The 14,775-nt window shown below is 63.6% G+C and overlaps 1 protein-coding gene across 3 annotated transcripts; it reads right to left on the bottom strand.

Annotated features, from left to right (window-relative positions):
• Window positions 1-446: 446 nt before the first annotated feature.
• PITPNM1 (phosphatidylinositol transfer protein membrane associated 1) lies at window positions 447-14,694 on the bottom strand. 3 transcript variants are annotated; one of them, XM_075545275.1, is made up of 24 exons: window positions 14,355-14,694; window positions 12,781-12,890; window positions 11,001-11,215; window positions 10,780-10,901; window positions 10,367-10,591; window positions 8,694-9,020; window positions 8,522-8,617; window positions 8,326-8,433; window positions 6,908-6,969; window positions 6,359-6,609; window positions 5,843-6,032; window positions 5,646-5,753; window positions 5,373-5,530; window positions 5,121-5,293; window positions 4,421-4,591; window positions 3,473-3,637; window positions 3,190-3,338; window positions 2,978-3,088; window positions 2,616-2,732; window positions 2,276-2,424; window positions 2,052-2,201; window positions 1,799-1,982; window positions 1,510-1,638; window positions 447-977 (listed from the first exon to the last, which is right to left on the bottom strand). In XM_075545275.1, exons 2-24 carry the CDS (start codon window positions 12,856-12,858, stop codon window positions 714-716), a joined length of 3,702 nt encoding a protein of 1,233 aa, XP_075401390.1. In that variant the 5' UTR covers window positions 12,859-12,890; window positions 14,355-14,694; the 3' UTR covers window positions 447-713. The 3 variants fall into 3 exon arrangements, with proteins under 3 accessions (XP_075401390.1, XP_075401391.1, XP_075401389.1); XM_075545276.1 differs by lacking the exon at window positions 14,355-14,694 and adding an exon at window positions 13,818-14,237 and having other exon boundaries at window positions 8,326-8,430; XM_075545274.1 differs by lacking the exon at window positions 14,355-14,694 and adding an exon at window positions 13,818-14,036.
• Between the last annotated feature and the right edge of the window lie 81 nt (window positions 14,695-14,775).

Here is a 14,775-nt window from a genome sequence, read left to right as displayed (position 1 = left end):
TGGGACCTCCTCAGCAGGAAGGGCTACTGAGCTCCACTGGAGGGAGAGGGGGCTGGGAGGGGGCCACTGGGCAGATCTCCACCTGAATCACAGGGCTTTGAACCATCTCATTCCACGTGGGCCGTCCATGTTTCCACCCCAAGCCACTGAGCCAGGGCCTGCCTTTCAGTGAGACGCCCAGGTGACTCTTAGGGAGGCTTGTAAAAAAAAAAAAAGGAAATGGGCTCAATGTATGTATCTGCCGTGGTCCAGGAAAGAGCTAGTTCAAGGCCCTGGGTTGGGGCAAGGGGGCTGGTGCCTGAGTGGCCAGTGCAGCCCCCAGCCCCCCTCTGACCCCACTGTTACCCTGGCCTGGGCTTGGCAAGGGGTGCTGGCAAAGTGCACATCCCACCTTGGAGGCCTGAGCCCTCTGTCCCTGGGTCCCCAAGGAGCTGTCAGTTTGCAGGTGGGTGGGCACACCACAAGGATGCAGGGGTTTATTTTCAATGGTGACACACACTGGGAAGGTGATGGGCCCCGCCCACTCCCCCCCTCCCCCCAGGCCCGGTCCCATGAGGAAAGGGAGTAACACTGCTGGACTGGATGGATGGATGCAGGGGCCGGGCTGGCGGGGAGGGGCAGGGCATGGTCAAAGACCGCAGCCCTCAGCCTCCGGGCCCTGGCCCCTCGGGCCCTGGGGTGTAAATGAGCAAGCCCATCTGGCTAGGGCAGCCTCACTCCTCACTGTCCATCTTCAGGCTGATGCTTCGGGTCTTGCCCCGAGCCAGGGTGGTGGGCGGCGTCCCCGGACCCTCTCGCTCTGCCTGGCTGGGGCCCCGGGAACGCAGCAGCTGGCTCTGTTTGCGCAGGAAGTCCACCGGGGCGCCCACACCGTAGCTGCTCTTGGCCAAGGCAGCCCTCGGGGGTCCTGATGGGGCATGAGGGTGGGAGCCACCCTCCAGTTGGCCCAAGTGAGCCACGTAGCCATCGGAGAGGAACTGCAGGCAGAAGTGGGCAGGCATGAGGGTACGGGTGGCCTCAGGCCCACCCACTGCCCCCACTTGTCCTCCCTTGGCTTCTGAGGCAGGTTGGGACCGGAGGCTGACGCTGGGCAGGGGCTCTGAGCAGCTCTGACTGCTGGGCCTCAGTTTCCTCATCTGTAAAACGGGGGCGTGCGTGCTTGTAGCTAACCAGCCCAGTCTGTGGCCATCCCTGACCAGTGTCTCGGGTCACTTCTGACCACTGCCACCCTATGAACCTGGAACTGCTCTGTGGCCTTAACCGGATGCCTTCTTGAGGAGCAACTGACGTCCAAGACAAACCATTTGGCTCTCGGGACAAGCTGAGGAGGCAGGGCAGGGGCCCTTACCTGGGAGAGGTCAGACGGCCACTGCAGCCGGCCCTCTAGTTAATGTCAGCGGACTGGGCTGCACCTCAGTTCCCAGCTGCACTGAAGCCTGGTCCCCTGAGGCCAGGCCTGAGGCACAGGGTTGTGACTTCAGACCCCTCCCCTGCTCCCAGGACCCTCACCTGACACTGTGCCTGCAGCTTCCGCACGGCCCGGCCCACGATGTAGGTCTGGCTGGGCGGCAGGCCCAGCGCTGCGTACACGGCCACGTCTTTGGGGGACCCGTAGCCAGCCACGATGTTCAGCTCCACCTGTGACCGGAGATGACCCCATCGTCCGAGCCCAGGGAGACAGGGCCAGGGGGAAGGAATGGGATCTAGCGGGGGCCATGGGAGTGGGGGTGTCTCCCTGTGGGCAGACTTGTCTGGGGCGGGACTAGCAGAGAGGGGTGGGGCCACCTCCACCGCGCACCTCCTGCAGCAGGTTCTGTAAGAACATGGCCTTCTGGCGCAGCGGGTCGTGGGTGAGGCCGTCACAGAAGGAGACCACGCCGTGGGGGAAGTTGTGCTGGGACAGCCAGGCCACCACGCGGTGCTTCTGCATGTCCGGTCGGCCCGTCACGTACACGATCAAGTAGCCCGCATCCTGCCAGTGCCTGCGGCGGGGCAGCTGTCAGGCGGGGCCGGTGGGGCTGTACACAGGCGGGGAGGGGGTTGGCCCTTACCTGACCACATCCACGGCGCCAGCGCGCACCTTGGGGTCGCTGCCCATGATGGAGACGCTGGCAGTGAAGGAGCCATCGATGCTGAAGACCACGGCCTCTGTGCCACGAGCCACCACCGTCAAGCAGCACTCTGCGTATGTGTGGTCACCCCTGCGGCCCACCGGGGCATGAGCGAGGGCGTGACCACTGCAGAGCCCCGCCCCCAAGCCCCACCCCACGCTCACCTGACCACCATGCGCACAGGGTAGACCCCGATGCCCAGGGCACGCTCTGGGGGTACCGGGAAGGCCAGGCGGCCGGAGCTGTTGGTGACTTCAGTGCCGAAGTGGATCCACTTGCCGGACAGTGGCTGCGTCATGACGTAGACGTCCACCTGGGGGCGGGGCCAAGGGTGCTTAGGAGAGTGCTTCAGCTACCCTCAACTCAGGGTGGGTGTCTACCAGGGGTGGGGCTGGGCAGGGCGCAACCTGCCGGAAGGGAGCAGAGCAGGATGGGAGCGAGGACGGGGGCAAGGCGGTGGTGCCAATGGGGACGGGCCTACAGGGGTGGCCGCAGGGCCCTGACCTTCTCTCCGGTGAGCGTGACCACGTCCAAGGGCCCATACATGAAGCGTCCATTCAGCACCTGAGAGCGACCCTCGCACACCACCGTGTCGTTTGCCCGGTGGTTGGAAGTGACATTCTGGAGGGAGAGAGGAGAGGGTGTGGCTGCGTGTCCAGGTGCCAAGAAAGGACTGGCCAGGAGGGGTGGGGCCTGGGGGCAGAGCCAGGTGTTAGGGGCGGGGCTTGACCGGCGTGGGGCGGAGATGCGCTCAGCTTTCAGGACCAAGGACACAGACCGGAGTCCTAGGGCATCGGTGCAGGCGGTGGGTAGCGACCAGGAAGGGCAGGGCCTGGTGCTGGAAGCCGCGGGCAGGCAGCGCGTACCCGGATCTTGACCTGCGTGCGCTTGCGCTGCCACTTCTCCCTGGGGAAGGCCGGGCTGTATATGGACGGCTCCTCGCACTCGGCCAGCTGGGGTCGCTCCTTCTCGATCACCTGCGCGGGTCAGGGCGCGGCCACGTGAACCGGGGCTGGGGCTGCCCGCGCTCGCCCCATCCCCCCACCCCAGCCAGCCAGCCACCCCCCTGCCCACTCACCTGGCGCAGGATGAAGGCCACCACGTCGGCCGACTCCCAGTAGCTGGCGTGGAAGAGGTGAGGCAGCGTGATGGTGGGGAAGGCCGTGAGCGCCTCGGGGCAGTACAGCGAGTAGTCAATCCGCTTGGTCCCCCACCAGCGCTCCAGGACTGCACGGCCACGCGGGCAGTGAGGCAGGGGCTGCGGCCTGGGCGCCCCACCCCTCCTGCCACTCAGCGTGGGGACCCTGGAGTGCCCCCACCCCAACAGACTGCACTGCCCCAGCCGGGCCCTGCTGACTTACTCTTGACCACCTCACTGGTGGTGCTGGGGGCAGTTGGCTGGGCAGGAGGCTCAGTGCCCAACTCACTGCCCTTCCAGAAGGCACCGCTGGCCGAGGTGGGCGTGGAGGGTACCATCATCTCCAGCTCCTCCAGAAAGAGGCCGGAGTGCGTCTGCAGAGTTTCCGCTGGGGAGGGCAGCAGGCTCAGCAGGCCCACCCTGGCTGCCCAGGCTGCCCCCCTGCCTCCCACCTCTTTCCAGCCTGCCTTCCTCCTCCTGGTCAGGACTGAGGGTGAGGGGGTGAGGCATGGAGGGCAGCCTCCTCATAGTTCATAGTTCACCCCAGCAGCCAGCTGCACTTACACAAGTGCAACTGGGAACAGTGCACCCCTATACATGCACAGAAGCCCCCATAGCAGCCTCACACCCCATAAACAGACACACAGAAACAGCAATACCTATAGGAAACTCCTCCAAAAAGCCACACACACACACACACACACGCACACACACACACAGCAGCCCCCCAAACAGTCACATATGCAACAGCTACAGGAGTCCCACTAATACCCACAAGCATCCTGCAACCACATACAGTAGCACCCCAAACAGCCACACACACAGCAACACTCATAGCAGCACCCCCAAGTGGCCACAAACATGTCCGCAGAAACCACGTACACACAGCAGTCTCCCAGACAGAAAGAAACACGCAGAGTACACACGCACAGTGACATACACTCAGGCACCGCATATCAGGGACACTCAGACTTTTCTCTTTAGCTCAGTCACCCCCTGCACCCCATTCCTGGATGGAGAATGTCAGAGGGAACTAGGGCTCCAGATCCCCTAAGGGGCCGGGCTAGGGCTCCCTGGTCCTGGGTGTGCTCACCACAATGCTCCTGATGTGGGAACTCCCGCATGCCCCTGCGTGAGGGCCCCCCTCCCTGCTTGTCTTGGTTGGGCATACCCAGCAGCAGGGAGGAGCCGTCTCCCAGGGGGAACTTCTGGTAGCGGGGCACGGCCAGCGGGGCGATGGCCTGGAACTTGGGGGCCAGCAGGGGCTCGAGGCGTGAGGCGCAGGGGTCAGCGGCATGGAACAGGTTGTAGATCTGCCCGCAGGCTGGGCGCATCTGGGCCACTGGGAACCCAGGAGACAGAGAAAGGCAGTCACTGTGGGCATGGGGTAGCATCCTGATATGCCCCTTCCGGTGGCCACTAGGGTCCCATGTGAAGTGGGGTCTTCTGGCCGTGGCCTCCTCAGACCCTGAGCTGGGGTGGTTCTGGCCTGGAGGACCCTGGAGGACCGCCCCCCCCAGCAGCGGCCTTGGCAGTTCTCTTTTCCCTAGGCCTCAGTTTCCCCAACAGTCACTCAATTGCCATTGAGTTGATTCTGAATCAAAGTGATCCTACAGAACAGGGTAGAACTGTCTCTTGTGGGTTTCCAATACTCTTAACTCTTTACAAGAGTAGAAAGCCCCATCAGCAGCCAGTGGTTTTGAACTGCTGACCTGTGGATCGCAGGTTAAAGTAACCACTACGTCACTGGGGCTCCTTGCCCTGTGCTACCCAGGCCATTCAGCTGTGTAGTGGGGGTGGGGGTGTTGAGCTGGGAGCTCAGGTGCATGTGGCCTGGCAGGGGCTTACCCCCGCCCACACTCAGGCCTCACCCTCCAAGGCAGGCATCACAGTTTTGCGCAGAGCCAGCACCAGGCCCAGTGGGGAGCCAAAGAGGAAGAAGCTGGAGACCTTGAAGTCGAGGCGGGCCGCACCGGTGGATCCGTCTGGCACCTCGGAGCCAGCAGCTGGGGGGCAGGAGGGGGCCGTGGGGCCGGCCTGCAGGCTGTGGGGAGGGGCACTCAGTATGGCTGTCCCTGCTACCATCAAGAGAACCTGGTGGACTGATGGGGCAGGGAGGTCACCTGTTCCGGGTCCCCTCGGGCTCAGGATTGGCCATGTCGCTGGGGTTGCGCTGGGCAGGCAGGGCTGAGGGTTCTGGGCTAGCCCGGCCCAGCCCGTCTGCCCCATCTGCCAGGGGGTCCCGCACTGGGCCAACCTCGGGGGAGAGCAGCTCATTGTTCTAGAGGGAACAGGGTGAGAGAAGCAGTCTCAGGAGGCCTGGGGACCAGGTTCTGAGCTGGCAGTGAGAAAGGAGCAAGGCTGGGGGGTTGGGGAAAGCAGCCGCTCCCACTGACCAGGCTTCCTCGGCGGCTGCTGCTCCGGCTTCCCGGGGCCGCGTTGGCACTGTGGCAGAGCGCGTCGAAGCCCAGGATTCCGCCAACACCATCTCCAATCAGCACCACCTGGTGGGGGTGGGGTGGGGGTGGCATCAAGAGGGGCCTGTGGCCAGGGGCTGTCACGGAGGACAAGCGGGGCTCTCCCTCCCCCTGACCTGCCCGCAGAAGCCAGTGCCCTCGGGGCAGCGCAGGAAGGCGCTGTAGGCCTGGTTGGTGCGGGTGATGACAGTGGCCACGGCGCCCTGGTAGCGAGAGGACGAGGTGGCCAGCAGGGGCAAGGCGGCCAGTGGGATGTGGTCCTGGGAGCGGGAGAGGCTGTCGCCGTCATGACTGTAGGGGCTCAGGCTGTAGAGGGGGGGGGGGAGGTGGGTGAGGAGCCTCCAGGCCCTGCACTGCCCTGGGGTCCTCATGGTCTGTTTAGGAAGTCTGTGAGCCTTGGTGGGGTGCTGCAGCCCTGGGATGGGGGGAGGGCAGGGTCTCTGGCTAGGAGAGCCGTGGCCTCGAAGTGAGTGATGGTCCAAGGAACCCAAGAACTCAGGTGTCCTTCCCAGCCTCCTCCCCAACTCCCACCCTAGGATCCTAGGAACTTTCCCACCTCCCCCTCCACCAGGTGGCTGTCCTCATCTTGGGGACCCTAAGCGTTCCCCACCCGTCCCCTTGCTGGCCAATACTTGGAGACAAGGGCATAGGCGGCAGCACAGATGGCCGGGCAGGGCACCAGGCGAAGCGCCACGTGGCCCAGGGCCTCGGGGAAGTGGATGCGGGTAACAGCCTCGAAGGCCACGCTGAGCGTCTGCACGTCGGCCTGCTTGGAATTGGCATCCCCGGGGCCCGAGTCTAGGATGTTGCCGCTGTGCAGGATGAGGAAGAGGGCGTGCACCGAGCAGGCCTCAGCGCCCAGGTCCCCGGTTCCGTCTGGGCCCTGCAGGGTGCAGTGGGCACAAGGCGGGTCAGAGAGGACAGCCAACGGCAACAGAACTGAGCTGGGGGAGCTGGCGGAGGCGTCTAGCTAAGCTAACCGGGCCCTGGGGTGGATTTGGATGGACAGCGACTCCATTCGACAGAGTAGAACTGCCCCAGGGTTTCCTAGGGTGTCATCAACGTGGGAGCCGATCACCAGGTCTTTCTGCCACTGGGCCGAAGGGTGGATTCAAACAGCCAGCCTTTCTGTTAGCAGCTGAGCGCTTCGTTGCTGGCCCACCAGCACCAGCCACACTCACCTCTGAGTCCCTGGCGCCTTGGGCCCCGTCCTCCATGCCTTTCGTAGTCTCCATTCCAGGGTCTGCAGGGCAGGGGGGGTGAGTGAGGGTGGGCCGTGGGAGCCCTGGGGCACCTCTGCTCTAGCATCTGCCTGACTCGCCCTGGCCTGGTTCTGGTCTCTGCTCCCGTGAGGTTTGCTGTTAGGGGTGGGACCTCGCCCCACAAAGTCTTGCTTGCTCGGTATACTTCTAATCCCACCAAATCCAATATGGTAGCCGTCAGCCACCTCCTGCAGGAGAAAGACGTGGCTTCCGTAAAGAGTCATAGTCTCAGAAACCCACCAGGGCAGCTCTACCCTGTCCTGTAGGGTCACTATGAGCCGGTATCAGTTTGACGGCAGGTGAGTGAGGAGTCACCTGTGGCTGCCGCGCTTTAAACGAATTCCCTGTGGGCCTGGTCACAGTTCAGGTGCTCAAGAGCCGCATCTGGCTAAGCTCATCAGGCTGATTCCAAGTCATAGCAGCCCTGCACAGCTGACAGCTCTGCACATTTCTAATCGTCGCAGGTGCAATCAGCCCGCCTTGCCTTCCGCCCGCAGGACAGCTGATGGATTTGGGCCGCCCACCTTTCATTAGCCCCCAGTGCTTAACCCACTGGCTACCATATTGGGCAGTGCAGATAATGGCCCATTTTATAGACCTTCCTTTGGACGGTGCTAGTCTAATTTTTGACACCCAGCTGAGATATCACTGGCCAGGTGAAGATTTCCAGACGGCAAAGGCACACCTCCATCCTGCCCGCACCTGAGATGCGCCCCATCCATCCTCTCGTCATCCGTTCAGGGTTCACACTCTGGTCACCCTTCACGGTGACCCCATGTGTCACAGAGTACATCACACAGAGGTGGTTTCCTCCATGGGCTGGGATCCTAATGTTGGTTGCGTTCAAACCGCCAACCTTCAGGTTGTACTCCAGTACGTGGGAACCACGTGTGCCCCCGAGGGATGCCTGGTTGTTGGGTGCCGTCAAGGTGATTCTGACCCACAGCAATCCACGTGACAGAGTAGAACGACCCCAAATGATTTTCTAGGCCGTGATGTCATAGGGGTATGTGCTGGGCTGCTAACCACAAGGTCAGCAGTTCAAACCCACCAGCTGCTCCGAGGGAGAAAGATGAGGCTTTCTACTGCAGATAGGAGTTACAGTTTCAGAAACACACAGGGACAGTTCTTCCCTGTTCTGTAGGGTCGTTGTGAGCTGGAATTGGTACAGTGACAGTGAGTTCTGGGGGACCCCATTAACTTTATGACTGAGCTGTTCCCCGAGTCCCCAGACCGCAGGAGAGGTGAGTCAGCATTTGCCCACTGTCCTTGTCCCCGGGGCAGAATCCAGCCCTCCCGCTGCGACCGGGCTGCTCATGCCTTTTGGGGGCTCTCACCTGGAGTTCCCTCGGCCTCTGTGGGAGAGGCAAAGGCGTCAATGAAGTCGTTGGAGTTCCACTTGGTCATTTCCTTGGGAAAGACCTCTTCACTGTCCGAGAAGCCTTCTGAGGGCACAGGGGACTGTGTCACTGCGGGGCAGTGACCCAGGGAGCTCCCTCTTCCCCCCTGCCTGCCCAGGACCCGGGTGCTGACCGTGGGCATCAAAGAACTCCTCCTCAGAGCTATTCTCGGAGTCCCTGGCAATGTTCTGCATGCGCCACTCCGACAGGCTCTGGGGCGACACACCCCCTGCAGGGGCCACAGCCTCAGTGGGAGCCAAGCCGGCGGGGGTGCCTCATCCCGGCCGGCTGGCCCCCAGCCTCACCTCCATGCTGGGACGAGTAGGAGGAGCGGGAAGACGAGGACCACTGTTTGCCGAAGCTGGTGTCCGGCGAGGCATCCGGGCCGGCAGCAGGCTCCGGCATGTCAGGGGTGCTGGCTAGTCTGGCCCCTGGCCGGACCTCGGGGCCCGGCTTCCCGGGGGGCTCGGCCTCAGGCCCCTCACTGCCTGTGGTGCACTTGGCCATGCGCTGGGCCAGCATTCGGGCAGTCTCCTCCTCCAGGGCCCGGATGTCAGCCATGCTCAGCTCCGTCCACTCGTCCTGCCAGCACCAGGCCTGGCGGTGCGCGCGCAGCATCACCCGGCGCAGACCTGCAGGCCCCAGTGCCCGTGCCCCAGATCAGCCTGCGGGTCCCCTGGCAGACCCCGGGGAGCTCCACAATGTAGGGCAGGGACAGGAGTGGGAGCTGGGACCGCTGTCTGCTCCCTCCCAGCCCAGTGCCTCTCTCCCCTTATGAGCATCCCCCCTCTGAGCCCTGACCCAACCACATCACCCCAGCAGCGGGTCCTGCCAGCTGACTCTCCACCGCCAACCTCCTCAAGGAGTCCACAGCTCATTAAGGCCTTAACAATTAATGAAATTGTTGCCGGTTAATGAAGGTGTTAATAGCTAATGGAAGGATTGGCACTTCATGAAGGCTTCAGTGAAAGATAAGCCCTGCCCTGGGAGCTCTTCATCTTAAGCAGAGGAATAAAGTCACGAGGCATTCCGGTACGGATGCCCAGCAGTCTCCGTGCTGGTTCCCACTCACGGCCCCATGGGGGCCAGAACAGGACTGTGCTCCGGAGGGGGTTCTGAAAAAGTCTTGGTGGCACCGCAGATTAAGCACCGCCGTGCTGGCCGCTAGTTCAGTGGCTTACACCCAGAGACAGAAGAGCTTGTCTGGTGGTGTCCAGAAGTAGTCTGGGAAACCCCACCGAACAGTTTCTACTCCATCCTGCAGGGTCCTGATGAGTCAACTTGATTGAATTGTTCAGAAGTAGATCACCACCGAGCCTTTCTTCCAAAGTGGCTGTGGTTGGACTGGAACGGCTAACCTTTGGGTTAGGAGCCATTCACTTAACCTGTGTCACCCAGGGAGTCCTTGCACGACACACATCACAAATTCGTATGGGAGCGCGTGGGGGCTGAACGTGGTGGTTCCTGTTTTCTTGATCTGCATCGTCCACACAACGGGAACTTCCGCTGCAGGTCATAGCCCGCAGGAGGCAACTTTTGATTCCCAAAGGACCGGGTGTGATTCACCGCTCAGTTGGTAACAGCTCTTCACAGCTCCTCTTTCAGAAAGGACGCTCGAGGTGTGGCGAGGGGGAATGACTTGCCGATCCCCAGAGATCAGGATTTAGAACAGAGCCCTAAGCTCTTGACTCCACCATCCAGTGAGTGGTCAGACATGGGGGGGGAGCAGGGGTAGTGGGGTGCACAGTAGGTCCTAAACACTGGGTTGCTGAGACTCAGTCCTGTCCTACTCTGGAGTGATGGCATCTTCGGATCTTCCCGGACCGGACCTTGGAGATCAGCATTCCCAGGCTAGCTCCCCAATGCCAGGCCAGGCTGTATTGCTCCGTCTGGCTCAGAACTTGCCACACCACAGGGAAACGGGGCGGGGGTGGGGGTCTCTTTGCATGGGGTCCCCTGGGGCCCAGCAGGTGCTCACCCACGTCATGGATGAACTGCTCGATTTTGGCCTGCATGCCCCAGTAGCGAAACTCCACCTTGCACAGCTTGTAGGCGCACATGAGGGGCCCCGTCTGTGCCGCCGTCCGAGCCCAGTCGTCAGCCAGCGGCCCCCGGCCCGTCTTGACAGAGTGATAGAGTCGGGGGTCCTCCTCCACTTTGTACTCTCCTGGGCCCACCGCATCCCGGACGATGTCAATGGTGTCTGTGGGGGTGAGGCGGGGGGCGGGGGTGGGGGAGCAGGCACTTGAGTTAATGCTTGGGGACAGAGCAGCCAGCCCCCCAAAGGCAGAGAAGCTGAGTGCAGAGAAGAGTCCAGGACATCCCTAAGGGACACTGCAGATGACCTGTGGCAGCCTCCAGGGTCATCTCCCCCTGTCCCCTAGGCCTCACCCAGGATGCGTTGTCGCCTCTCAGCCCCGCTCAGGTTGAAGACATTTGGCTGCTGACCCCCATCAGGCAGGTAATAGGTCTCTATTTCAATGGAGAATTTCTCCACGAAGGGGCAGGTGTACCTAGACGGGGCAGGTGGGGAGGGTCACCTCTGCGGCTGCCAGAGCTATTCCTCAGGCGGTCACAGGCCCATGCCCACCCACCTCTCAGCGGGCTCTCACCGGGTTCGGGTGTAGGGATACGCGTTCCAAGATTCCTCCTCCACCTGCAGGGCAGCCTTGGGGAGCAGCGCCCGGAACCAGCCAGGGATATGAGAGCCAACATGGTACACCTTGTGCGTGTACTGTCCACTGCCGCCGGGCCCGTCTGTGTAGGGCCGGTTGGCCAGGATCTCCACGCCGCTGCCCTCACCACTTGATTCTTCTCGGCTCTTCTTCTGCAGAGGGGAACACGGGGCTCCAGCTGGGAGCGAAGGCCTTCCTCTCTCAGCCTCTGGCACCCCCACCTTGGTCGGCCTGGCCTCCACCCAGCTCTGGGGGCCCTCGTCCCAGCCCTCCCAATCCCCGGAAACCTCATGAGACCCCCTCAGCTCCTGGTGGTCAGGATCATAACAGTCCCCAGCCAGCCCCCAAGAGGAGGTAAACATGTACTGAGCACCCACTGCACGTCCTCAAGGAGCCCTGGTGGTGCAGTGGTTATGCACTGGGATGGTAAGGGTATAGGCAGCAGTTCAAAACCACCAACTGCTCCTTGGGAGACAGGCGAGGCATTCTACTCCCATCAAGAGTTACAGCTTTGGAAACCCATGAGGGCAGACCCTGTTCTTTAGGGTCACTATGAGTTGGCATCAACTCAATGGCAGCTGTTTTTTTTTTGGGGGGGGATGGGATTATATTGAGTGGAATAGATCAAAGAGCACCACAAAGATCTATGCTCTGGTGCAACCACAATCGAGCGGAGCGAGTGTGGCATGCTAAGCACACTGGTGGTGCAGCGGTTAAGCACTGGGCGGGGTTAAGCTTCACACTGAAAGGTTGGCAGTGTGAACCCATGGACAGGCCTCTCTGCTTCCACAGAGTCAAGATGACAGCCCCGGGAACCCTGCAGGCCAGTTCTCTGTCCTAAAGGGTCGTTGTGAGCCCGTATCAACTCACATCACGCCAATGGGTTTGGGGTTTATGGGCTGTTAGAGGGTGAGGATGTGGCAGTTTGAATCTGATGGTCAGGGCAGACCTGGTTGAGAAGAGACAGGACCCAACACTCGAAGGCTGCTGCGGGGAGAGCCATGGCGGGCCTGAGTGCCTGGCTTGGGCGAGAAAGAGGCCCCTGCAAGGCCCAGAGGGGGCCGGTGCTGGCTGGGCTCAAGTAGTGACACGGAGACCAGTGGGTTGGGAAGGGAGAACTGGGCCAGCGATGAGAGGAGGGGTGCCACCTGAGGACCTGACCCTGGCCCAGACCCCACCCCCATCTCCTGCATCCTCCCAGGGAGCTACCCTTCAGGTTAAGTCTCTGAAGCTCCACTTGACCCACTCCCCTCCCTGAGACCTGCCCCAGCTCCTTTCCCATAGCACAGACACCCTCCTAACTTTGGGGGGCCCTGCCCATCCCCCCACCAGTTTTGGGGTCTGACTTTCTTCCCATTTCCTTAACCTTTGCCCCTGCCAGGAACGTGACCCCTCGCCAGCCCCTGCAAAGAGTCCCCTCCCTGTTGTTTCTGCCTCTTGCCTTCCTTTTAGCTTCTCCCTGGTTCCCCTTCCTCGCCTCCGCCCCCCCCCCCCGCGAATTTTGCGAGGATTAAGGGGGTCACGCGCGTGGGCTGAGCAGCCAGCACGGGCTGGGGAAATGGGGCGGGGAGGGCACATCCAGAGGGCGTCCTCTCTGCTCCCTGGTGGAGCCCTGCCAGGCCCCAGGCGGGCTGTTCTGATGGCCCCAGGTGCCAAACACGGATGGGATGGCTAGCATCCTGCGCGCTCTGGCAGCGGTATCCTCGCTGGCCCTCACCTGGATCATGTAGAGCTGGGCCACCTGGTACTCATCCAAGCTCATGGGCAGCAGGATGCGGTACTCCTTGATGAGCATCCTCGGCGCTGGGCCCGCGGCCTCCGCTCCGCCTGCCGCGGAAACGACCCTCAGTTGGGGAGCCTGCTGCCCAAGGGACTTTGACCGCTGGACCCCATGCCGGCCGCGGGAGGCGGGGGCGAGCGGGCCTGCAGGGGGCCGAGGGTGCAGCCGGCCGAGCGCTGACCTCGTTTCCACACAGCCCCCAAACCCTACCTCCCTGCCCGCCCGCTGTCGCCATGGCAACCGCGCGCTGACGCGGGGGGAGGGTGCGGGGGGGGGCACGACGGAGCAGCAGCGAGGACCCGCGGGCTCCAGGGAGCCCCGCCTCTTCTCCGCCTGGGCCGCAGCAGTGCCCCTTTCCGCGGGATCCCCCGGTGCGAGCTGGGGCCAGTCCACCGGGCTCGCCGCCTGCACCCTCCCCCTTCCCGGGGTCCCCCACTGGGACGTCCTCTTAGAACCCTCTCTGCAGCATGTCTCTGCGGAGCGGACCTGCGCACCCACCCGGCAGCGGCCCTGCCAGGGTCCCCACCCCCATCCGCACCTATCTCCAGGGCTTGGCAAACGCTTCGGGGGGGCCCCCCACCTGTCCTCCCCACCCGGCCCGTAGCCCGGATCTCGGCTGCCGCCTCCCCACCCCCATTCCAGCCCCAAGCATCTTCCCGGACCCCGGCTCTGTGACCTCTCCATTGGCCCAGTGACCACCCCACCATTCACCCCACCAGGTGACCTCTTGGCAGGGCTGAGCACAGCGGCTCCACCGGGCACCCCACGGCCCCCAGGCCTCCATTCTGGGGTGGGTCCGCTCACCTGCTCCACGGTCCGGCGGCGCCATGGTTCCGCAGCAGGTACCCCCACCGACACTCCCCATCTCCACCCAGTGAGCTGCCGGGAGGCCCCGCCGTCCCCACTCCCCTCCGCTCACCCACAACCCCCGTGCCCCGCGGTGCTCCCGGCTCGCCTGCTAACGTCCGGCTCACCTCTAGCTGGGGACGGGCGTCCCTCACCCGGCCCGGGCGGGGGTAGCCGGGCTGTGAGTCCGAGCCCGGAGCGTCCCCCGCCTCGGCCTCGGGTCCCAGCAGTGGCCGGACCCTCTGGAGGCGCAGCGCGGGCCCATGGCCCCGACCTTCCTCCGGTCCGCCTGCCGGCGCCCCTGCTGTCGCCTCCCCGGCGCCCGCCGCGTCACTGCGGCCGCCCCACCCCCTTCCCGGGCCAGCTCGCTCGCCCTCCCCACGACGACGGCGGCGGAAGGCTGGCCCCTGTCCTCCTTCCCCACCGGCAGGCAGCAGTGGGGGAAGAGGCCATCCGCCACAGGCTGGCGCTTACTTCCTGGGTGCGGGCTGGGGCCCCAGGGCCTACCTCGAACCCCTTCCACCCTCCACCCTGGCCCAGCCTGCCAGGCTATCACGAAGGGGCGGGGTTAGCTGGGACAGGGCTATCCCCAGGGTCGCGCCCCCTCACTCTCTGTAGCCCCAGGAACCAGTGACTCAGGGCAGCGGAAGCACCTCCCTCCTCACCTCTGGCCAGAGGCTGGGCTCTGACTTGCCTTGCCTGGGGGGGTGGGGTGCCAGGACCCCACCTCTCTAGGCTCTCTCAGGTACAGGGCAGGGGCAGAGACCAGCACCCCTGGGCCTTCTCCACCTGCATCTTCCGGTCCGCAGCGCTGGCTACCCGGCCACCAGACCCTGGGCAAAGGCCAAGACACCCAAAGGCTGGCGGGCGGGCGGGCGGGCTCGTGGGGCCCCGCCCACACCGCTGGAAGGAGCGCCGCACTGGGTCTCCCCTGGGCGGGCGCCCAGGCCCCTGCTATCCCGGAGGCAGTGCCCTCTCCCCTGGAGTGGGGCTGGGGTGTGCTGGGGGTAACGTTAGGGCCTTAAGGCACAGCAGGGAGCGGCTGAAGGGAAGCGGCCGGCCACCCAGCCAGGCGTGCCCCGTGCC

The sequence above is a fragment of the Tenrec ecaudatus genome, chromosome 4 (genome assembly GCF_050624435.1).
Source record: "Tenrec ecaudatus isolate mTenEca1 chromosome 4, mTenEca1.hap1, whole genome shotgun sequence".
Classification (NCBI taxonomy): Eukaryota; Metazoa; Chordata; class Mammalia; order Afrosoricida; family Tenrecidae; genus Tenrec; species Tenrec ecaudatus.
Note: the sequence above shows the minus strand (reverse complement) of the source record. Positions and strands in the feature narration are given on the sequence as shown.

What these genes read in the sequence shown, in the direction of transcription:
- PITPNM1 (XM_075545275.1), bottom strand. Translation starts at nt 12,858, where the DNA reads ATGCTCATCAAGGAGTACCGCATCCTGCTGCCCATGAGCTTGGATGAG. An exon ending in GAGGCGACAACGCATCCTGG is followed by an intron (nt 10,592 to 10,779) that starts GTGAGGCCTAGG and finishes TCACCCCCACAG; the next exon opens with ACACCATTGACATCGTCCGG. An exon ending in GCCTATGCCCTTGTCTCCAA is followed by an intron (nt 6,033 to 6,358) that starts GTATTGGCCAGC and finishes CCCCCTCTACAG; the next exon opens with CCTGAGCCCCTACAGTCATG.